Below are 25,766 nucleotides of genomic sequence, written 5' to 3'. Positions count from 1 at the left end.
GTAGTTGTTCGATATGGATCGCGCTTACGTGGAATCGTTTAAACTTCAACCTACTCCCTTCTCCTGTCTATAGAAATATGCTTAATTTTCGAAGTTGTCTCTTTGGAAGATCTCAACGGAAGATTTCCATAAATGTTCCGACGTGTCCGTTCCCCGGTCATCGAATCTCATATCGGATGTCACATTTTTCTCATAGAGATGTAAATAAACGAATGACGAGTCGCTGATCAATTATAGTCGCCAACTTATCTTTTTGTTATTTTAGGCGCCTATTATTTTTTTTTGTACTTTATCGTATTATAATTATAGCGTTTTATAATAGATTTTTGTGAAATAAAATCAGCCAGCCAGTCAGTCAGTCAGTCAGTCAGCCAACCAGCCAGCTAGCAAACTAGCTAGCCAATCGGCCATTCAACGCAATCGTTTCTCCGAATATTTATGAATAGCAGATCGAAAACGTCAACATGGTATGGTAAGTACCTCTATAGTATTTACGTGGCGTGTCATCGATCGGGGAGAACAATGCTAAGTCGACTCGAGTATCACAATGATAGACGAGAGAGCGTAGCAACGATAACTACTACCTCGCCTCTGTTGAACGATCGTCGAGACCAGAAAAACACGTTCGTCACGTGAACCACACAAATAAATGACCGGTCAATTAACAAATGCATCTGGGGGGGAGGAGGGATGCATTCGATAAAATCGCCAACAAAGGAGCGCCTATATGAATAATCGTAAACGCTTAATATATTATATGAAAAATACGCGTTGAAAATAATCGGAAATAATCGTACAAACGGTGAGGAAGCGGTGGAAGGGGGTGCGCCGACGATATATGAAATTTTTCGAGAACGCGTGTTTTCCCGACTATCGCGATTGAATTCTTTCTTTATCGATCACCTCGTAGAATCTCGATCGATCGGTCACACACATAGGCGCAAGTTCTTTTTTTTATTATTATTTTATTTATTATTATTGTTTCACGTTAATATCGAGAAATCGGAAATCTACGTAGGCTCTTCTTATCGATTATTCGCAAACGAAAACAACGATCTTATCGTTGAATAATACTTGTAAACGTTAATACCGGTTTTATAAGAGAGATTTGCTGTGCGCCGCGTGAGTGATTAGTCGAAAATTCCAACGATAACGAAACGTTATAAAATGCATTCTCGTCGTACTGACAAAAATTTCAATTAAAACTATCCTAATGAAAAGAAAAAAAAAAAGAAAGAAAGGAATTTACAAATTCACGAGATTAAGAAAACAAAAAAGAAGAAGAGGAAAAGAACAGAAAAAAAGAAGAAGAAGAAGAAGAAGATCGTTGCTTGGGTGACCGATAATGCGAGTTACTGAGTAATAAATAAAACCCTATTTATACGGTTTATCGGCTTGTTTACGGCTGTAGGACACTTACTGTAATGTAGTAAATCGCGTAGGCGGCGTGAATCATTCGTGGGCAGTCGATCTTCGAACTCATTCACACTCTCTCCTCACGGTTCCGCAACGGACGATAAATGGTGATCGGCCGTTGTCGTAGTACCCTCTCTACCCCTCCCTCCGTTTGTTCCTTCCTTCCTTCCTTCCTTCCTCTCTCTCACTCCCMCTCTCTTTATCTCTTTTTCTTGTTTTTTTTTTTTCTCTTTTACTTGGGGTTGTGTGTCATGTGCTGCTGAGCTGCTGTTGCGGTGCTGCTGTTGCCGTTGCCGTTGTGCTGTTGTTTCCTCCTTCTCGATCTTCTCCGCTTACACACACACACATATACTTACTTAAATAACGTATATGTAAGTTTTGTATGCATGTATGTGTAGAGCATCGATGGAGGTACCCGTTGGCGCCCGTCGGCTCGCACCGATTCTCGATCGTTGGCCTAATCGCGTCCTCGCTTCTTAATTAATCCCCGATGATAGGACCGAATTCGGCACGAACAACGATAAGATGTCGCCGTGACGTTCACGTGTACAGAAAGTGTCGTCGAACAGCGGCTGTGGCGTCACTCCTCTCGAAAACACAAAACAAAACGTAACGATACGCAACGATTTCGACGGTACAAGGCCTACTATTTACGATACAACATCTATATATATAATCGTTAATAATAATTATAATCAAAGAAGTTATTCTTCCTTCTTTTTTATATTTATCTCTCTTTCTCTCTCTTTCTTTCTTTCTTTCTTTCTTTGGTTCTTTCATTAATTCAAAGGATCGTTGTTTCTATCAAAGTTTTACAAAATTGGTTAACTGCTTTAGTTTAGATTACTTTCAACAGCACTAATTAAATTTTAACGATGTTCGATATTTCATTTTTGAATGGTTACGTTGGTCAATTTGAAACAACGAGGGAAGGAGATCGAATCGATACTATTTCTAGAAAACTTTTGTGACTCTATGAAAAAATAGAAAGAAAGAAAGAAAGAGCATTCAGAGAAGATTGGGCGAGTTCGATTTTTACCCGTTATCCAATAAACGCACTTTCCTATATATTTGTAGACACATTTCTCTATGTGAGTATCCTGAATTAATTTGATTCTTTAAACGAAATTACACTCGAAAGCGGAATCATAAATTAAGGTAGTTATTATAAGTCTATTAATAGGATCGTCGTCGCGTCGTCGTTTCGGGAAATCTTTCCTAGACCGGAAACTCTTGACCCACATTATGTCAACTCCGACGCGGAAACGAAAAAAGGCTTTAATGAGACTTACTAGAATAAAACGTATTTTAATAGGCGGAATTTTAACGGAAACGAGCAAGACATAAAGGGTTTTAAGAGAACCGACGAAACACAACTGGCAACTAAATGTTCGCGACATCGACTGATCTCGAATCGTTTCAATTTCTCGTGCACGACGACTATGATGACTATGACGAGGACGAAGACAACGGTGACTCGTTTTTGTCTCTTTGTCTGCCAAAGAAAATTTGGCAGGGCCTAGTTCGCCTCGTTGAAACAAATATAGAAAAGTGCAAAGGTCAATGCTCGTTTCTAACCCCCTCAATCCCCGTGTGTCTAAAAGTCCTATACAAATGTGCTACGAATCCAATTTTTCATTTCCTGATTTCGTATATATATATATATATGCGGCCCAGAACAAAAATGAAGTATCCACTTAAGGGAACTGATGTATATCGCGCCGGCTAGGAAAGCCCGCACACGTTGATGATAAGAGAGTGGCGATCGGAGATAGGTGAAAAAGCATTTGGCACGTGCCGCTATATCGCAGCTGTGTATATACAATATATATATATATATACATATGTATACGCGCGGAACTATGTACATATATATATATATATATATANATGTATATATCTGTCTCTCTCTTTCTCTCTCTCTCTCTCTCTATACACCAACAATTATCTGTATATATATATATATATATATATATACATATACATACGTAGTAAGTAGAATAGAGGAACATGCCAGGATGTTTTAGGAAACGCGTATTAGCGTTTAATCGATCAATCGTATATATCGAAATCGAAGTGGAAGCGAGCACCATTCGAGTGGTCACTGACAGGGAAAGTAAAGAAAAACAGGAAACGAAAAGGGTGTCTTTTGATGGATGCGTCATGGTTAAGCTAGACTCGTACTATTTCCTCTTAACGGGTTCTACCCTCTTTTATATTACCCCCCTCGGAGTCTTCTTTTGTCCAGTGGTTGCCTAGATAGGAGGGACAGGTGCGTCTAGGGAGTATTTACTCAATTTGTATTCCTCGATAGTACGTCGATTGGTAACTCGATGAAAACCCACATCTTCTGGACTAGCTGAGTTTCTCTAGTTGTGTCTTTGAATACGGAAAGGAACCTACGTATTGTCTATCGTCTGGACAAAGGGACGTGTCATTTTCTTCTCCCTTCTAGAATCTACTCGAAATAGTTCGAACTTTCGGCCGACTTGGGCTTTACGATTCCTTCCCTTCCCTTCTCTTCCCTTCCCTTCCTCCTCCTCCTCCTCCATCACACTTTTCTTTCTCCCTTTATTCATCTAACTCTCTCAGTTGTATAGCTGTTCGTGCTTTAGGGAAGAACCCGAGAGATGGTAAAAGACGAGTTAGAAGCAAGGTCGAGAAGAGAGTTGTTGTCGGACCCAGGTATATGTTGTCGATCGATAGGGGCGGGAGGAACAGAGGGAGGGGTCACTGGATAACGTCAAATGCTTGACCTATTTCAAGAGCTACTCTCTTTCTCCGCGTATTCCTGCCATCTCTATAAAATATTGCTTTTAAATATCTTGCATCGATTTATTGCTAAGTCTACGAACGAACATTTCGCACCACCCGAGACTGTTGTCTGTTAAAAGAAAATATTTCTTTTTCTCGTCTCCCAAGTACAAAATCGGGTTGTTTTCTTTATCTGAACGAAGAAGTGGAAGTGAAAGAGAGAGAGAGAGAGAAAGAGAAAGAGAGAAAAAATGTCGAGTGCTTTATGCGTTAGTAAATCGGTTGGCAACAATAAATTTTGAAATCCACGTGTGAACGATCGATAAGCGAAATTGCAATCGATCGTAGGATCGGTCGATCTATCTTTCGCGATCAAAGCTGCGTTAGTTCCAACGAACTAGAAAGATTTCAACTCGATGAACTTTGAACCGATTTTTTCGTATTAACTTTTTCGAATTTTTAATTTCCTCGACTGACTGTTCGTTTTTCATTATTATTATTATTATTATTATTATTATTATTATTATTATTATATTTCTACAGGAACACAACTATTTAACGTCTCTCGAGTTGTTGCTTCTGCAAACATTTATGCACCTGTTTGAAAATATTTATAGGACGGTAGAGCGCAAATTGAGCAAATATGTCGTAATTTATATCGAAAGAATAATATTTGCTAAAAAAATCACCGCACATCATTATCGCGCACGACAATTTAAGACAATTTATGGTAATGCGACGTCGAGCCGAGTTTATAATACGCATTTAGCTTCGCGGGGATGCTTTTTGAAAAAAATAAAGGTACTTTCCTACGTATTTTTTATTTACAGTCTTTTCGTACTAGCCTTATAAATTAATAATCCACTATGGACATGTGTAACTTAGAAGTCACATGCCAATAAATTATTATTATTTCTTTTTTATCTACTATTCTCTTCACAAATATGACGCGCACAGCATAATATTTCATAATCTTTCATTTGTAACCGATCAAAAATTTTTTATTACCAATTATCAACTTGGGCATTTATATATGGGATTAAATTTAGTATCTTTGAAAATTGTTCATTCACTGTTAAAAAAAATTTGTATTTAAAAATTAATATTTATTAATATTATATCCTCGGTTTATAAAGAGTTAAAAAATAAGCTTGTAATATTGTAGACGAAGACTACAAAATCGATAGTCTAGTTTTGTTTTCTTAAACCAGATACTTTAATAAATTCTCAGACGATGTCTTGCCCAATTGAAAAGAATCATGAATATGCTACAGGTGTAATGATTTGTCTTGATAAATGTAGAAATAATATGGAAATGTTGATCGTCTCGCGACCTTCCTTCCCTTTTCCTCTTTCCGTGCTTCTTCACATTTAATAGATTCAGCGATCGTTTTGAGGTATTAATAGCGAAATTTAGTTTCTAAAAGTGCCACTCTAGATATACCAAAAGCGTCGTAGTGTTCCTAAAATAAAACGAGACGGGAAATATTTTTGAAACGGCTCGTAAACGTTTTTGCGCGCCTTATTCTCGAGGAAACTCATAAATCAATGGAGAACAAATACTTTTCGAAAAGACCGGGCTCGTTATTGAAATTGTATTCCTCGCCATGCCCCTTCCCCCCTACTTCCTCAAAAGAAAGAAAAGGAAAGGAAAAAAAAAGAGAAAATTAAAAATGGAAAAAAAATAAAAAATGGTCGGAAAATACAAAGAAACAGGTAGGTAAAAGTTTCGGTTTAAAAGCATAGAAATTCTTTAAAAGATCAACTGAGTTAAGAAAGTAGGTAAAATGACCTGCCTAAACTGTCAATAACCATTTGTATACTTCGGACATTTCATTGGTTAGAAAATATGCGTGGAATGTGACTATAGTTTGTATACATTGTTAGTAAAATTCACTCTCTCTTTCTCTATTTTTCTTTCTTTCTCTGCCTTTTTCTCTGTATTTACCAATAGCCAAGGTGAGATTAATCAAAGAACTCGGTATTACGTCGCAATAACTACGCACAAATTTTGTAAAGGATCAACTGAATAAAGCAAGTGAATATAATGACTAGTTTTAATCGATTATATTTTTCTTCCTGTCTGTTATTCTTTCTTTCTGAAAAAAGGATGACCTGTCTAAATTGTTAACAATCATTTGTATACTTTGGACATTTCATTGGTTAAATAAAAATATGTAGAATTTGACCATAATTCGTCCATTCATTGTTAGTAAAATTGTTCTCTCTCTCTCTTTCTTTCTCTCTCTCTCTTTCTTTTTCTGTTTCTTTCTTTCTTTGTATTTGTCAATGGCCAAGGTGAAATTAATCAAAGAACTCGCGCTATCGCGTCGCATTAACTACATGTTTGCTTTCCCCACGCGTCACTCGTTTGCGCGTAATCGTTCATTTAAATGAAAGCGCCTCTTACGTAATTGATTTCAATAAAAATACTATAAGAATGTAATATTGATTCGAGATCATTTTATTTACCACCGTGATTCGCATAAACTTGAAATAATCGTTGCTTTTTCACAAGAGATAATTAATGCGTTATAGCTTCGTCATCTTCGTCGTTCATTACGAGAGAATAGAAGAAGAGAGAGAAAAAGAGAGAAAGAGAGAGAGAGAGAGAGAGAGAGAGAGAAAGAAAGAAAGATATTCGAACGACGCTAAAGTCTTCCTCAAATTTGCATTACGAGGCAGAGATTTTAATGATTTATTAATACCGCTCGAAGTCTACGATTACATTAATTACACAAATCTACGTGTAATGATTTTTCAATTTTCAAAAGTCTAACTCGTTCGCATTTTCGAATTCCATTTCTGTGTATGAAATAGAATAGAGAAGGAAACTAAAGTAGTACGATAAAATATTGCAGAACGATTATTGCAAAAAAAAGAGCCTGTTTGCCGTAATCGCGTTAATTGTCTGCAGGGAGCCGAGTATTTACGGAATATTTTCATTTCTTCGTTAACACGACAGACCTCCTCTCTACTTGCCAATGTTTATTCACGTGTGATATTACAATATAAGCGCGTATAAGAACGCACATAGTAGCGTGACATTCAACGAGTACCATGTTTCTACATACAATGTTTCCACATATATATAAACGGATATGCATATTTATGGATGTAAGTAAAATAAGTACAAGTGCATCCGTATCGAGGAAAAGTATATATAAAAATTCTCTTTCTCTCTCTCTCTCTCTCTCTCTCTTTCTCTCTCTCGCTCTCTTTTATTATTTTTTCTCCTTTCTTCTCTTTTGTGCTTATATTAATCGTCAATAACGAGCAACGATCCATCTATCTCTCCCGTTTTTCAAAATAAAATTGAAGGGAGCTCGTTTCTCGAGAGTTGCACGTTTATGTCGGTCATAAACGAAGTACGCTCAGTTATGAAGATAAATAATGAAAACAATAAAGAATCACGGTGACACTCTATTATATTTACTTTTTCTTTTCTTTTTTTCTCTTTCCTACTTCTCTCATTTCTTCTACTTTTTCTTCTATTTTTTCCCTCTGTATTTTTCTCCTTTTTTATAACAGCAAATACTGACTTTTCTCTCTTTCTCTCTCTCTCTCTCTTTCTTTCTTTTTCTCGTCTACCTACATAGCTTCTGCGGCGTTAATAATATAACCGTGGTTGCAGTCGTTGGAATTGTGTGCTCGGGGATAAAAAAGAAAGGTAAAAGAAAGTACGGTGGCGTCGGATAGTTCCAAACAGTCCTGGATACACTTTACATACCAGAGAAAATTCAACTCCTTTCTAACGTTATTCCTACATTATGCCATAAAACACGGACGGTGTATTACGTGCACGAACAACACACGTACTTATATTTTCTTCTTCTTCTTTTTTCCATCTCTCTCTCTCTCTCTCTCTCTCTCTCTCTTTCTCTCTCACTTTCTCTATCTCTCACAATGATATTAGTAGAATCTATAATGCGAAAATTCACGATAACACATTCAAAAATCTTCTCGCATTTCCAAAACGATAATTACAAAGTCAAGTTTTAAAAAGGTAGTTTCGAGTTCCGTTCATTGATTAGATTCCCTCCCGTATTGCATAAGACACCCCTCCTACCCTCATACGTTCTTTGGACTACCACATGACTCGAGCCGTACGCGTTAAATCAATAAAGAAATCAATATTGAAAGGCAAGTAACTCGCGTTCCTTTCAATTCGATTCATTGTATGCTAAATCGCGATCGTAAATTATGCGACAAGATTGTAATCACGTGTAGAACGCGTGTCTTCAAACTGTTGTATCTTATTTATTTGAATTTTTATGATTGTGAATGAGTAATTTATAAGTAAACAAGTGAGATCAGGGAAAAGGAAACTATGACCTATTATAATCTCTCTAACTTTATCTATATGTAGATATTAACTTTTATCTATTATTTTTCTTTAAGAAGATAACAGGAAGTACGTGTCGTATATTTCGAATGGAAAGAAAAATAAAAAGACTAATGTTAGTTTTTCTTAGAAAATCATTCTTAGTCATCTTTTGACCAACCTTTGATTTTTCAATAATGTTCAAAAGAAAACTTGTTTTTACGTAAACAATGTTTAAAATGAATCATATGTAAAAATTATCGAGCGTGACTGTTGAAAATATTTCAGAGAATAGAAGAAACAATCGAGTTTATTAATACAACGATGGAGAAGATGGAAATAGGAACACGGTTACTTTGGCGCATGTATGCACCGGCTGTTTCCTTCTCTTTCTCTTTCTCTTTCTCTCTCTCTCTCTCTCTGTCTCTCTCTTGTTGGAGAATAACATCCATCACTTCTGTCTTTCTAGTACTTTCCAAGTAATTAATCACGCACCCATTGTTTCTACCATGCGTTTCCGATAACGCGTTATCGTAATCCACTATGGAAGCATACGCGGCATTCTATCGTTTATGACGCGAGAACTATGATAATTCTCGTTTCAAAGTTTCCTCCTTTCTATCGATCGATCCCGAAATTTCTTTCCGGTAAATCTGGTCTCGAGAGAGAAAGAGAAAAAGACAAATTAGGTCCGATCTTTCTTCTGAACTATTATACTCGACTGTACGACGAAATTTTATTCGCATCGGATAACTTAAACTAATGCATGTTTTCAACTATTAATCGGATAACGGAAAAATATGTAATTGAGATTGTCATATATATATATATTTATCTAATTTTTAAAAATAAATATCTATCACATTAATTTATGATAATTAGATTTTAATAATTATACATTATAATGCTATTAAGAAATTAATTAAATTTCTTAAAATTACTTTGAAAAATATTTTTATAGACCGAGTACCTTAATGTCAAAATAAAATTGTTATTCGTAAGAAAATCAACCGAGGATTTTGGATAGTTCAATTGACAGAGCAGTGATCCAAGAAGCGGAAAACTTGGGTTCGAGTTTTGAACCAATCAATCAAACAACTCAATTATTTTTCACGAATTCTATATTTATTTTCAAAGTTCTACCAATATTTTCGTTTCTAACGTAATGGAGGATTGAAATAAAAAAAAAAACCGTGATGAAATGTTAGCGATCCCATTCGAAAAGTTTGGGGCTCGAAATGCCCCTCCCCCACCGATGCGAATGTGTTAAAAATGAAAATAGAAAACTAAAGAAAAAAAAAACGAAGAAAAGAGAAAAAAGATGAAATGGATGATTTGCATGTACGTAATGTCTTCATTATTTCGCTTCCTGTTATTTTCACGCAAATGAGACGCTTACGGCAAAACGTTAAGAAACATTATTTTATCGTAATCGAAAAAAGCGAAGGGGGCACGTGGCAGCTTTGATATTGGTCATCGAAAGAATATATGTACGTATGTATCTATGTAAATACAATATTGTCCTTTACTAGCCATGTGGAAACGTTTCTTCAATCATATATAATGTAAGTAAGTAAGTAAGTAAGTTACGAGTATACTCGGATAGATAAGACGTTGTGAAAAAGGTGTGAATGAACGAGACAACAAAACGAGACGAGACGAACGGAACGAGACAAAACGAACGAGACGGACGAGACAAGACGAATGAGATGAGACTCGAGCGCACGTACATATGTATAACATTAGTACGTGTTACACCTGAAAAGACACATCTGCCTATATTTGCGAAGCCGGAAAATGTCGGTGTTTCAATAATTTCTGAACGACTAAGCGCACGTGCGTCCTCGCATCGGATGAGCCGATGCTTTTGATAAAAAAAAAAAACTATTTCTATATTTCTTTTTTTATTTACTTCTTTTCTTTTCTATTTATATATTCAATCAATCTATATCATTTATAAAACACCGCAATTGAACCGTCTGTTATGATTATTTATTTTTTCTTTTAATTTCTTTCTCTTTCTTCCTATTCTTTATACGTAATATCGTTTATCCAATTTATGTATCAAAGGGTTCTTTCAGTTAACAAATAATTTAATAAATATTTCTACTTTTTCAGCAAGGAAAGAGTAACATCTTTGTAATATATTATTTTTTAATAAAATAGTTAATAGTTTAAATACCATATATATCTTTAAATAAATATATACACTATTATTGTTATTTTTATTATTCTGTTTTTTTACGAATTCAAATCACTTTTCTATGAAAATTTTCTTATACGTAGCCTAATGTATTTAAAGAGATCGAATATTGTATTGCTTTTCAGGAGTTAACAACACAGTTTTTTACGGAGAGGTTACCCATCCATGTACTAATAAAATATCGTGCCTATCGTTGCTTGAACTTTAATGATTTTACGAAAGCTAATTTTTCAACGTGTCTAGGCTGTTGACTCACTATCAATTCTTGATTTAAAAACAAAGGGTTCGCAAAGGTAAGCGCATTTAATCTCGGGGGGGGAAGAAAGTACGACGCGCGCGTCATCTTCATTCAATTATTCTTGAAAAGAAATAAAAGCCCACTCACCGAGAACAATCGGCGCGTCTTAGTCATCAAGGAGAAGGAACAACGATGACACTTTTTCGGATACATGAATCAACATACGATCATCGATCTTAAGAAAAAAAGTTTTGCCAAAATCCCTGGGATGAACGTTGACATTTTCACAATAGTCTCGAAAAAGAAAATATCACACGTACGCGCGACACGTATGCAAAGTTACACGCGTTTAAATGATCCAAATTTATCTACTGTTCCTTATTTCAATTTATTCCCTTTCTATATTATAGTATGAATTTTTCGATATTTTATTCATAAAAATTATAAAGAAATGAAAACGAAAAGTGACGTTTTAAGGTATACTCGTGAATTGGCTAAAGAAATAAAAAAGAATCGAGCTGACGATCGACGTAAACGATCGTGGCGCCATTTATGATAAAATGGCGATTAGAAAAATATTTCGCAAGGACGATAAAACGTTTTTTTTTTTTTTTGAAAACGACGAATATCCGAATTTTCCTGCGTTTATGTAAGTAACGATTAACAGGGATAAAGGAACGCGATACGTTGCGAGAGGCGAATGCACTGCTATTGCTTTCAGAAGGAAAAGCTCATATATGCAATTCGTACAATAGCACGATATCGCGATAAATGCGATATTACCTGACGTCGTGCATTCGTCACGTGACGAGCGAATCGTCGTCGGCTATGACGTCGATTATACGCGTTAACAGCTGACGAACGTCAACTCGTAATAGCTCATTTTTCTAGCTGCTCGTAAAATCGTTATCGAGGAATAGAAATAAAACGTGTGTTTTTCTGTAATAAACGTTTTATGCAACAACTCGATTCCAAGAGACACGAAGAGACACACGGTTTAGACTCAAAGAAGGAAGTAAAATATAAAAGAGAGAGAGAGAGAGAGAGAGAGAGAGAGAGAGAGAAGGAGAGAGGGAGAGAAATGAGAAGGTGGTTAAAAGCGGGTGCTTTAGACGATCGGTTAGCGTGGTAGGATCGTTTGGTCAAAGAATCCCGACCCCACCCGGAAGGACGAACACTCAGGAGGGTAAGTAAGCCCATACTTAATTTCTTTAAAACGATCTTATGATAAATAGACCATATAATAAGTAAGGGGGTAACCGTAGTCCCTAATGATCGACAAAGAAGAAAAAGGTTAACCCTTTGCTTTGTCGTTGGTTATCGAACAACGCAGCACAATACAAGAGGGTATCCCATCGGCTTATATTCTCTCTTCTCGTCCTCCTATTATCCTCTTCTTTAACTATTATAGTACTCGATGAAAATCCTCAAGAACCTTGGCAAATGATGACGCCTTTGGGGACGCGCGAGAATGCGAATTACGGATACGGAATGATTTCTATGTTAAAGAGGTTCATACGCATGAATGTACGTATACGTGTATCCTTCGTATATATGTATATGGGTTCGCGTCGCACCTAGCATTGGCTGCCGAAGAGCGTGAGTGTACCGAGTGCGGCCGCTATATTTACCTTAGGAAAAGTCGCCTTGCCAAGTCGAGTAAGGTGTCGCGAGTATAGTAAGTAGCGGCTGCACCGGTTGCCGGATAAATCCAGTTCGACGCTAGAACGAAGACGAAACGACGTAAACATAGTCAGGACAAGTAACGAAAAGGGATCCTCACATTTGTCAAATGACCGATATAATAACTTTACTCTATTATCGTTTGTTTTCATTTATACATGTCGTCCAGTTAAGAGTTAGGAATTCTTAGCGGAACAAGTAATGCGTTTTCTTTGAAGTTACTTCCCAGCGTATCCTGCGGCAGGGTTTGTGGGCTTACTTGGCTGGTATCACGTGTGAATGAGCCTTAACGTATTCGTTGGTCCGTCACAAGCAGTGGAGGGGAAAAAGAGTAAAGATAGCATCGCGGGTATATCTCTCGAGCTAGTCTCGCGGTGCTAAGAGAGTTAGGTCGGTTATTTCCGTCATCTCTTGAGGGGTTCACGACCTGGAGGCCGAAGGCTCCTGCGTGACGTAACTCGTCGCGTCGTATCGTCGTCGTCGTCGTTGCTCTAGCATCGACACATAGGTATCATCCGATGTAAATTATACAGGTGACTATTTCAAATATTTTAAATCTATACAATTATATATTTATAAAGTTAGAAATATAAAAGCCGCCAGAGGTGTAGTCCATCGAAATCTATTAACAATGAAGGCACGCGATAATTAATTGAGAAATCAATTAACTCGCGAAAGTTGGGAAAGCGCGGCCCGATACATCTTGTGTATGTTCAACAGGTATCCGGGTAAATTCCAACCGGATGGATCGAGTACCCTCCAGGCCGTTGCCACTGTTTGCTTGCCACTTGGCAAACCAGGAAACTGAAAAAATACAACTTTAGGCTGGACCACGGATGAATCGTACGAATGAAATTTAAACCTATAGTATATTAGAGCCGATTACGGAAGACTAATAATACAAGATAACGTGTTTCGACAGATCCTTTTAAAGTGACAACGGTGGAGAAAAAAAAAAAGAGAAACGATTTGATTTCAATTTGAACGAGTGTGTAGATAGATATTTATATAGGTAAGTAATATATACAAGGAAAATAAAAAGGAATATAAGAGAAAGGGAGAGTGAGAGAGTTTTCCCGTGAAATTCCAGTGAACGGAAGTAAATAGGTACAATATATACTCGACGAGCTTCGACACCGGCTGAATTTCTCTGTCGATAAATTTCTCAGGACCTTCGATCCTCCCTTGTGTCCATTCCGCGAACCTGTCGAACCTACCGCCTTCGAGTGGAATTCCAAGCTGCGTTCACAGACGGCCGACGCAAGTGGCAGCTCGTTAAATTAAAACCACCGACGTTGTCAGCAACCGTTCCAAACACGAGACAGAAAGTTCCAATTCGCTTTAGAGTATTGGTTCTTTGCTCATGGTATCTAGACAAGGTCGAAGAAAACCTGACAAGGGTCTTTTATACTTGCGTATGTATATACCACGTTCTGTTAAAGCTATAATATTTGCTATAACAAATTTGACGATTAAAATTTTCATTACAATTTTCAGTAAATTTAATTATATCATTTTTCTCAAGAATAATGAAGTGAACAGAATACCTAACGATTCTCGATATTAAAATCATTTACAAAATATTATATTTCCATATTATTTTTACGGGGAACAATTGTACAATCAATTTGGCTTATTGATCAAAAACAATGGTACAATGGACGTGTTAACGAACGAAACGAAGATCCAACCTAAACTTATAACGTAATTAAATGATCTTTAAATTTATTTCGTTTTATTTCACAAGTTAAGCATAATCGAATTATAGTAAGAATAAACCTGGTTAAATTATTCGTTTATCTCGATAAATTAGATAAACCGAAGTGGAAGAGAAGGCCGAAAATGATCCTTTAAAAGAGCAGCAATCCTACGTCTATACGCATTCCAACATTCGTATTTTTCTCCCGTCACGTCATCTGGCTGTAGGTAAGTACGCGTCAGGAGCGTGCAACAAACAAGGTCCATATGGGAACCGGTATAGACGGTGACAGTCGGACGGGCGCGAGTCTGTACAGAGAGTCTGTAAAGCCACATCCGGTAGGAGCATTTCTGTTGCACGATCGTTCCAGATAAATAACACAACGTTCGTGTGGCCACGGCGGTTTCTCCTACGTAGACAAATCAACCTCGTTACGCTACTCTTATTGAAATCTTAGCCGCAGACATCGAAGGGTGAATCGCCTCTGTGTCCCACATGATTTCAAACTTTTCCTCCTCCCTTTCTCTCTCTCTCTCTCTCTCTTTATCTCTCTCTCTTTATCTATATATCTATCTATCTCTTTCTCTCTTTATCTTTCTCTTTTACCACTTTATTCCTCGCCAGTTACTCGTTCGCCTTCGTTTTCTCCCTTTTTTTTTATTCCAATCCCACGAGCTGCCGGGAGTACGTTAAACCCAAGAGAGCTAGCTAGCTAGCTAGCTAGCTGGATATTGACTCTCGTTTCGTTCGACGACGCAAGCTTCTTTCCTTGACTAACCACCAAGTCAGTTTCTCTATCTCTCTCTCTCTCTCTCTCTATTTCTTTCTATTTATCGAGTTCTTGTATGCGTGGGTGGTGCTACCGGAACTTAATCGCAACACGCGAGTTTCTTCCTAATAAACGAACGAATATTCTCCTTTATTCTCGCGTGATCGAAAATATTATGTTCTCTTGGATCAGGGAGGAGGGTAGAGGAGGGGATGGGGGGCGTAGTAGGGAGGTACTCCAGGAACGTTAAGGTTTCTCTCAAAGCTTTGACTAAAAGCGTCAAAGAGAAGCTTTCTCCTCTTATGTTTGGAACTCTTTGAAAGACTCTTTGATTTCTTTAATCCGCTTTTGACGACGTCGACGTCGACGTCGACGTCGATGTCGGCGTCGGCGTCCCACGCGACGACGCAGGGCAAATAATTAGCGAATGCAGACTCCGCATTGCTCCAACCGCTCGCACGGAATACCTCGCGGGCCTTTCTCAGCATTCTCGGACAGTTATTCGAGGCCAACGATCGAGCACGAGGTAAAAGGGGTGTAGGGAGAGAGGGAACAGGAGGGAAAAGTCCTGTGTCCACGAATCCGTTCTCTCTTCGTCTTGAAAACAAAAATAAGAAAAATAAAAATAACAAAAAAATACACCGATTCGTTTGAAACTACACGAAATGATGAGATATTGGAGTAATCGGGGGTGGGGGGGGGGAGGGAAGGCAGAGGCAGGTGTATATAAATATATATATTCTTCGATTGAAATGGAATAAACTTATGAATAAAACGAATCTATATTAACGCTTTGAGAAAACATTTATTACGTATACTTATAACGCTACGATAATTATTTTCAACGATTAATGAACAAAATATTTATTCATATCTAATAAAGATTAATAAATATTAGCTCGAATATATCCTGTTTTTTTTTCTTTTTATTTTTTAATTATTCCTACGGCAGAATATAGTCTCTCTTGAGTGCAATACGATAATCCAATGTGCGTCATTACAGCAATGCGCTGACGCAACGTATGCATTTACTCCGAAAGGACGGAGAAAACAATGAAAAATATTTCGTATATGTATGTGCGTCAACGATATACCTGGCTGTATTACGAAAGCAAGCCGATTGTCGTTAACGACAGACGTCGTCGGTTAGGCGTGCATCAAGTCCTCTTCGTCGATGATAATACAAACTCGTTAAACGCCTAACGGAGTGTTCCTTTCGACGACCTGCATTAAACGTTCCCTGTCATTTTTCAAAATGATTGTTAGAATACGGTAGCAGGACGTTTGTTCATTCGTTCGTTCGTTTGTATATTTGTTCGTTGATACGTTCATACGTTCATTCATTCATTCATTCCCGAACGACAATTACTTGATTACTGGTGCCTGTTGTCTACGCGCATTAACGGCACCTCCTTTAACGGCAGGTTACGCGAATGCCGCCACTGTTTACGCCGATCTACTTACGCTCATAAGTTCCTACGAGTTTCCCGGAGTTATTGATAGGCGAATTACGAATAGTTTTTACGCTACGTTGATTTCCATTGACGAGATCCATCATAAGAAGAGCATAAACTATCATTGTCACAAGTCGTCACGATCGTAAAGATAAAATAGCTGTAGCATTTTATTTTGTTTCTTTTTATTTTTTTACAATAATAAACGACACAATTTATAGATCGTTTATTATGATTAACATATGGCGGGTCTAAAGGTGAGATCACGTTTAATCACAATTTTATAGATACCTAGTAGAATACATGTGTCTATAATTGCAAATTTAAACCTGTATTTTCTAGAATGATTGAATTACGATAAAATATTATTTTGGTAGTACCAGATGGTGGGTTAAATAAAAATACTGCATAATCTAGATCGTACATGCTTTATCCCTGATATGTCATCGAAATTCCCCGAAAGATTGTTAACTCCTTCCCCACGTAATATACGAAGGATACGTGTCGTATCATACATGGGATGGCTTCCGAACACGTCATCGTCGACGATGTTTCGTGATCGTTTATTAAAATATTCAACGCGACGATTGTCCCTCCCTTCCTTTTTTTTTTTTTTACTTCTTATTCCTTCGTGTATATTGAAATTGGGTACGTCTTTACAATAACAAATAAGAAACTTTTAATCGATTACAAAGGCCACCTTCGGACCGTGCCAATCTTTATTTGACCCAAGTAAACAAACCTCTATCGTTTAGCAAAAAGTCTTTTCCTATCTTATTGAGAAACGAGTTGGCAAGAATTGCGGCTTACTTATTTCGATAAAAAATAACTCGGTCATCCTCGAGCATTCGTTCTATTTTGCAACGGCCTCGACATATCCTTCGTTCGAAAGCGTTTGCCGAGCGATTGGGCTTGCGAGGACGTACACGCATACCCATATACTCGTAAACACCTATCTACGAACATAAATAAGTAAGAAAGCAAGTATTATACCCATACGTATGTACGTACTCTCGAGTACAGGCAGTTTCGTTGCGTAGTGGTAATTAGTACGCTCGACCCTGCCTTCGTTGCACACTTTTTCACACTTAAGCGAGTACGCGTGCACCTGTTGGTCGTTCGCTAATTGGCACGAATTTAAACGCGGATCGCACTTACTGGACAATGCTCCTTCTCTTTTTATTTATTTTCGTCTTACAACGATGTTATTACCAACTAACCGATACAATCAATAATAAAAATATCCTCTTGTTTTTTAACACTTTGACGACGGGGCGTTGCTGGCAGCGCTTATCATGGATCGGGCCCGTTTCTTGTCAATCGTTACAATCGCGAATAGGTTTAGAAAAATTGCTATTATTTTGTATGTAATTAATATATTTCAGTATGAAATTTTAAAGAAGGGAGCATAGGACTTGTTTATACACAAAAATGAAGGGTTTGCAATTATACTTCTCTCTACATAGTTCTATTATTTATTACAATTATACAAATATTTTTCAATAATTTTCAAATTTAAGTTGCTGTATGTATATTTTTAAAGAATAGTTAAGCGATATCTTAAATGACTACTTAAAGCGTCATCCGCTCCGAAGTGAAAGTCTCCAATGACGACATTAAGCGTCATTCGACGCCAAAGTGTTAAGCTAAGAACGAGTAATAATCATTCTTTATTTACCATTAAACTTTACCGCGATCATTTTTGTCTTATCAAACGAGATAACGTTTAATGGTGTTTACAAAGGTTCTTTCGAAAAAAACAAATTTAGGAAATGTTACGTTACGTATCTGAAATTTAATAGTAATACCCGTGCGATTATTTGTGAACGACATCTGACGCAAATCAACAAATAGAATAAAAATAGAAAAAAAACGAAAAAATAGAAAAAGAAAAATACTTGTGCAACTTATAATACACGAGATATAGAAATAATTTTGTTGATCTATTTCAATGGCGCACGCGCACCTATATATTGCTGAGACAGAAATCCTATTCCTTAGGGAGAATCCTCGCGTTTCCTCTCGTTACGCGACTGATATTATTTTTCTTACCTTTTCGCTTACACGTTCCCTTTTATTTTTCCTTGCATATCTTGCCGAAGAGTCGGAATACGATCATACCTTCTTTCTCTCTCTCTCTCTCTCTCTCTTTTTTTATTTTTTCCTTCATCTACGTATATCCATTAGCGTAAACTATATACGAATAATCTATCCTATGCGCAAGATTTTCTTCCGCTTACGAACGATTCTAATCGCAAGAGATTTCACCAGATCGTTGGTTTATATTATGTACGTACGTACGTATTTTAACTCGGATGCGTTTCATAATTCTCTAGAGTATAGCCAAAAAGAAAATGGAGAAGAAATTTGTAACGTATACGTTTTAAACATACGCAACTGTGTTCGCTAATTACTTTTATCTTTAGACGATGCCGATCGCGTTTGTTATTTTCTTAAAGTGTGCCCTCGAAACGAGGACGTTTGTTTCTTCGACCTAAACGTGATGCCACGTTAAAAAACGAGAGAGTGCGTGTGAGAGAGAAAAAGAGATAGAAGAAATAATAAACGGTATCAATTTTCTAGTGACGTTTATTTACGTATGTACTTCGAATTCCCTGTCATTTTTGCTGATAATCGGAAGATATGCGATATCGTTGTCGTTTGCGGGTGCATAAAGGAGGGACATGCGCTGGCGGCCATCGTCGATATACGAACACGTTTTACGTCATTCGGTGATCCCCACAATTGTCTTTACATTTCATGTAGAAAGTTCTATTCGTTCGCGAATAATTCAAGAAAATTACAAAACTTCCCCACCCCCCACACCCCTTATTTATTTTGTTTTTTCTTTTTTCTTCTCGTGGTATAATTCATTGAGCGTGAATAATTTTTTTGTTCCTCGCTGTTAATTAATCATTCGAGGCGTGACGTTTCCTAAGATTTATTTCGAGAGAAGAAAAGAACGATTGGCTTGGTGATCGAGGTAATGTTTACGTGCGGTCGGTCGTTTCGCACATAAACCGCTTTTTTACAACTTCTTCTTCTTCTTCTTCTTCTTCTTCGTGGACCATCGAGCGCGATCGTAAACGTTTACATAATTTAAAGGTCGTGTAATAAGGCTAAAGAGATCTATTTTTGAGTTGTGCACCTTCCTTCTTCCTCCATTTCCACCACCACCTCGTCCTTCTCCTTTTCTCGGAAAAGAATATAAACGGAAGACGAAGAAAAATAATAAATGAAAAAATTATGGTATTACGTATACGTCACACGATATTTACGGCACGATATTACGATGTCGATGTGCAAAAAAAAAAAGAAAAGAAAAGAAAAAAAAAAAGAAAAGAAAAACATAAAAGTTTAAGTTGTAATATACAGAAATAGGCTTTAGTTTCTCGCATTAATGTTTAACAATCATTCTCATTTCTCTTTTCGTTAATTGTATCATTATTTATTTATCACGATTCGCGACATTCGAAAGTCGCTCATCTCGTAATAAAATTCTCATCGGGATCGTCATCCCGAAGATTTCAAACAACTTTCCAGTAACTCTCTTTCTTTAACGATTCAATTTATATTTGTTATATACTAAACGAAAATTTTAACCATGACGGTTAATTAATTTCTGTATAAATAATACCTTAAACGGGACGTATACATATTATACAAGTTTTTTGAGATTTTTTCGTACAAACGTTGCGAAAAGTAAGACAACAAATTTTTATATAAAAACATAGGTCATGTAAAGATTTATTCAAAAGTTATAACATAAATTATCGTTATGTTTTGATATATATATATTGGTTGAACAAATTAGGGATGCAGTTGCAAAAATTAATAGAAATAGTCAAAAAAAAATAAGCACCATACTATAGTGTTATCAAACTTCTATTATAATTCATATTTTAATAAAGTTTTATAAATAACTCCTATGTTTATATAATTTCTTTTTTCTTATTTTTGAGCATACAATACGCTCACAAAGATTTATACGAAAAAACTTTAAAAACATTTTGTACATACGAATGAAAACATTACTTATTGTTAGCTGCATGCTCAGCGAAACTTCGGAGAATTCACGTTGAGCACACTTTCCAGTAAGTTTATATACTTACACTAAAGAAAAAATGACGACCTTAAGAAGAAGGCCATTCTAGGTCGTTTTCTACTGCTGGCAAATTATGTCGTACCGATAACTAAAGAGTATAAATATTATTATTATTATTATTATTATTATTATTATTATATCAACGAAGGTTTCTTAAAAAAAAAATAAGATAAATATAAAAAAGAGAAAAAGGATCGTTTCGCGGTTGCAAATTAATCGTAATTGTGTATCGTTTTTTTCTGAAATATTGGTGGGTCTTATCATTCGACGAGAGGTATTCGCAACTCTCACGATTTCGTCATCGATGATTCCCTCGTGCACGCGAGAGCAACCGCAGTTTTGCTCCGTTCAGGAGAAACGGAGGAAACGTTTGGTATTCGGAGAATGCGATGCATTGCTAGGAGCGGCACTCTCTCGCAACGCGACCGGGATGCTCTCGAGGATGCTCTTCGATTCGACTATACCTCGATATTCGATAATTCGCAAGGAACGCGATCCTTCCCCCTTTCTCCTTCTCCTTCCCCTTCACCCTTTCCCTCTCCCTCTCCTTCTCTCTCCCTTTCCCTTTTCCCTTCTCCGTTCCCGTTCCGTTTCATCCCCCTACCCATTTCCCTTTCCTATCTCCCCCCCCTCCCTCCCTCCTTCTCCGGATATTATGACCGACGCGTTTCACCTTCTGCTTATTTATTATACCAATGTTTATGTTTACGTCTTCTTTCTGCTGTGAGGACAATGAACTCTCTTCGTCGTATTTTTGGCACGTCAAACTTGTTTACCATCATATCATCATGGGACACATTCGGTATTACCGATTAAGCCGTGGAACGTATTACAAAACAAAATTTATTCGAAATAAAGTGGACGAGGATATTTTTATTACAAACACATCGTCGACTAAACATTTTATTGCCAACAAATGGCTGGGTTTTTTTTCGCGTAAAATCTTGTTAAATATATTTTTATTTTGTAAGTATGCCGAAATTATCGTCATTATACATTTTTATGTATACGTTCTTGAACTAAATTATTGTTTGGTTGGAGTGAGTTTTTTTTTTCTTTCTAAGGTTAAAAAAAAAAAAAAAAGAAAAAGAGGAAAATTCCGAAGAACCGATCACGGAATAATTAATGTTGTGTATAGTTACATAAATAATAATATATTTTTAGAAAATATAATGGTATGGAAAAAAACTAAAAAGAAAATAGCCATTTATCGATCTTCGTTTCGCGTGTTTGACATGGTTGTCCATAGATAATAAATTTAACAAGACTCGTTATGTTAAGATCATTAACGAAATTCTTTATTTGAGACATAACAATTAATGCAACATTCAGCACGCGCTAACCATTAAGAAATTCGCCGGTTAGAAACCTGTCTTTCAGTTCCTATCTTGAATCAATGAACGACGACGACGACGCGAAACGATTGAATATGTATTACGAATATTATTAGAATTCATAAAGTCAAGCCATTCTCCTTTTTCGAGAATTCCATTAGCATGTTTTGTCGTCATAGATAGCAATAAAGTACGTCGAGGCTCGTCGCCACTTTGACGGCCGTTTATAGTTACTAAGGAATTGTAGCGAACGATAGATAGTTAGATACCTCGAAAGGAACGTTACGCAACAACACTAACAATAATAACAACAACAATCACCGTCGTAGAACCTTTTCGATGTAGCAGCACGTGAGCCAAGCGTGATATCGTGGAAAATGATAGGAATTTCCCTGACAATTGATTAATTCGATTCGAATCGACGAATCTCTTGAGGACGATTTTTATTTTCTTTATTTTTTATCTTCTTCTTCTTCTTTACGAATAGAAATTAAAGACGAGAGAAACGATTGTAGGTACCATCTTAAAATACCATTACCGTTGTGATAACCTAACTTTTACTTTATTTTTTTTTTTTTTTATCTTTTTCTTTTTCTTCAGGATGCCGATGAGTTCATTCCCGGTAATGACTTCATTTCCATCTTCGATCGCGATAAAAGCCAAAGTAAAGCACCATCGGGAGAGTTCCTCGGCCAGAGGTTTCGATATAAGTACCAATCTGTAATGCGAGTAATAAAGTTGTTTGCTCGGTCTTCGATAAGCCAATTATGCTTACCGCCTGGACTCGTACAAACCGATGGACGAAGCTTACGTAAAGTGTAATCTCACCTTTAAAAGCATTCCCGTTCCATATCCATTTTTTATCTTCTTATCCATCATGTCGTGCAATCGATCGATATCGATTGCATCCAACCCACCGATTTACTCTTCTCGAAAACTTTCATCTTTCGTCATTTTCGCTCTATTCTTGGATCAGAGTTTCGACAATATTCAAGTAAATACGTGTTAGAAAAATGAGAAAATTAACTTGCTAATATTTCGTTTCTAAATTCGAATAGTTTAACGCTAACATAAGGTATAACGTTCGTTTCGGATTCTAGAGAATATATTTTCACCTACGATTAAGTTGCGTAAGAACGGTGGTGGGTAGGAGGGAAAAGAAGCAAAACAAAAGCAGAACGGCTTTTCTACGAAAGAATTGTTTCTTTCGGTCTCTCTGGCCTCGCTAATCATTCTATTGTCGTTTACATTATCTCCGGAGCGTGCATAGCGAGTAACGTGCGTGTGCACACTACGCTACACCATACAATTATTACATGTATAATAGGCAAGTATATAAATATATACACACATTGTATATATCTATTTATGTTTCTTGAAAGTCGTATAAGCGAATAAAAATGCATTCACGCTACAATCATACCTTTCACACTGGCTCACCTTGTACGTCCGGAACGTATATAATGGAATACTATTAATACATTCACCGGCGTATCTCTCTTTCTAACTTTGCGTGTATTAGTTGGCGCCAAATAATTTCACTTTTTATTTTGCAAATGAAATAAGAAAAAAAAAACGAATTAACAAAAATATATTTACATTATTATCTAATACGTCAACCGGACGTTAAACGTAAACAGAATAATATAATTAACCGATGAAACTCTCGGAATGACTATACCTATTCCTTGAATTATATCACAAATGTTATATCATTAGAAAATAACAAGGATATCGAATATCGTGCGCATGTGGATTCAAAATACAAAAGATCGTGTCACGAGATAAGAGAACGCAGTTTAAAAACAGTTCACGGTAATCGAAACAATTGGTTCACGGTTTAAGCAATTAATTGTTTATTGTTCCTTCTTTTAGGAGGGTCCAATCGATCTCAATTTATTCCTGATAAGTTAAATAACGATTTTAATATCATTTAAATAAAAATACAAATTTATACCTAATTTCTCTCGTATAGAAATATTTCATTATTTTTCCCAACCACGAAAGAGAATGAGATTTTCCTGCGGTTAAGGTCGGCCGTTCCTCAAGAACGAATTCCTAATCAAGGAAAAGGATCACGGAACGCAGCTTTCCGCGTTTTCATCCTTAAACGGTTGACGCTTGGAGTATGGTGGTGAGGTAAGAAGAAGCGGTCTTTGGTTAGAGAGGAGAGAAGGAACGAAGAGGAGCTCGAGAGTTGAAAGCATACGCGCGACACAAGTAACCAACCAACCAACCAACCAACCAACCGAGTTCGTGGAAGGAGTGGAAAAAGGCGAGGAGAGTGGCAAGCGTTCGTTCGTCGCGGCCTTAGAAGGTCGCTAGCTCGGGCTAACCTTCTTTAGCATCTTGCAACCCCTTCCCTCCAGCCCGCTTCTACTCTTTCCTCCTTTCCTCCTCGTTCTCCAGCAGAACGTTCTTCCATCTCTCTGTTTGCGCGAGTATTCGATCTCCGGCACCTATGGCATTCGCTTCAAAGTCTTTGCGCCAAACAGACAGAGATAGAAAACATCCAGTAAGCAGGAGAGGGAAGGGGGGCTCCCGAGGAGCAAGGGGAATGCACTCGCTTTCTTCCTTTCTCGTGAGAGCAAGTGAGGAGGATGCACCTGCGCGTCGAACTGACAAGGTGCAGTAGCAGCAGCAGCAGCAGCAGCAGCGGCCCAAGAATTCCACTGTTCTCTCAACAGGACTCGAATCGTTACCTTCTCTCTCTCTCCCTGATGTTTACGTCAGGCGAATCTTTTCGATTGGCAAACGTCTCGTCTCTTCTCTTCTCTTCTATTCCCCCACCCCTTTCTTCCTACCCCACCCTAGCGCGGTATATCCTTTGGGAAAAAGATTAAGGAATCTTCGTATCAATGACTTAGCTTCGATCGAAATAGAATTAGAATTCTATTGTTGCTGATTTCTATTGTAACATAAAGGAGGAATAAACTCCTTTGAAATCCGTATCGATTCGATAAGTATCAACCAGACTTGTCTCCCCACTCCCCACCCCTTCCTTCTTCCTTTTTCTCTTGGTCGTAACTGCACGATCCGCGATCGAGCGTGCCGCGTGTTCTACGGACCACTAGACGATTCCTCCCGAACGAGATACACATCCGATCTAGTTTCGTAGATCGTGCGAACCGCCTCCTATCGAGTTTCGCACAAATCGTTCCACGTAGGCCAACTTTATGCTTCATTACACGGTGGCCCGTATGGTTTCTACGCTTCTTATTATATTTAACTATTGTTCACAGGTTTGTCAAGATTATTTTATTTATGTCTATTTATGTAAGTAAATAGATGTAAGACAAATGTATTAATTTACAAATAAATTTTGAATCCTTGGATGATATTTATCGTGTTTCAATCGAGTTACAGCGTTTGATGATAAAAGACTAAAAAAAAAAAAAGATATCTAAATCTCTAAAACTCGAATTTCTTTATCTCTTTCTTCCGAAAGGTAAAAGTCTTAATAGTCGAGAAAGTTGTTTACCACTCGCAGGAGGAGTCATTAGAATCCTTTCGAATGGGAGAAACGCTTTGTTTGATCCTTGATATTTAAAACATCACATTTGTAAAACGTAGTATCGAGTTCGTTCTGGGCAAGACTTAAATGTGATCTTTTCATTCTTGGGATAGTCGCGAGAAAGTCCGTGATAATTGGGTCCGATGGTGAATGTTTTGCACGATATAACGATTTCTTTCAAACCATAGAGATACGTAATATTTTCAATTCTTTAATCGTTCGATTCAATTAATGGAATATTTTCCTATACGATATATGACGACCAATGGAATG

At 37.1% G+C, this 25,766-nt stretch overlaps 1 protein-coding gene and 1 long non-coding RNA gene across 6 annotated transcripts in view; one reads left to right on the top strand and one right to left on the bottom strand.

Annotated features, from left to right (window-relative positions):
• LOC106787987 (3-phosphoinositide-dependent protein kinase 1) overlaps positions 1–25,766 on the bottom strand; it is a 197,555-nt gene that overhangs the window by 11,777 nt on the left and 160,012 nt on the right. The window contains exon 3 of one of the 5 annotated variants that reach the window (XM_014750842.1): positions 1,421–2,002. The exons of 3 other annotated variants lie outside the window; for them this stretch is intronic. In XM_014750842.1, the coding sequence (XP_014606328.1) occupies positions 1,421–1,483 (63 nt within the window). In that variant the 5' untranslated portion in view covers positions 1,484–2,002. Of the gene's footprint in view, positions 1–1,420; positions 2,005–25,766 lie in introns of all 5 variants that reach the window. One more of the 5 variants, XM_014750851.1, reaches the window with a different exon arrangement.
• On the top strand, positions 13,045–13,585 carry LOC106788027. The gene is made up of 3 exons (XR_001381858.1): positions 13,045–13,151; positions 13,339–13,461; positions 13,541–13,585. It is a non-coding gene; the product is annotated as an uncharacterized LOC106788027 (long non-coding RNA).

The sequence above is a fragment of the Polistes canadensis genome, unplaced genomic scaffold (genome assembly GCF_001313835.1).
Source record: "Polistes canadensis isolate GaletaPanama2010 unplaced genomic scaffold, ASM131383v1 scaffold_5, whole genome shotgun sequence".
Classification (NCBI taxonomy): Eukaryota; Metazoa; Arthropoda; class Insecta; order Hymenoptera; family Vespidae; genus Polistes; species Polistes canadensis.
This window is presented reverse-complemented; position numbering and strand designations above follow the sequence as displayed.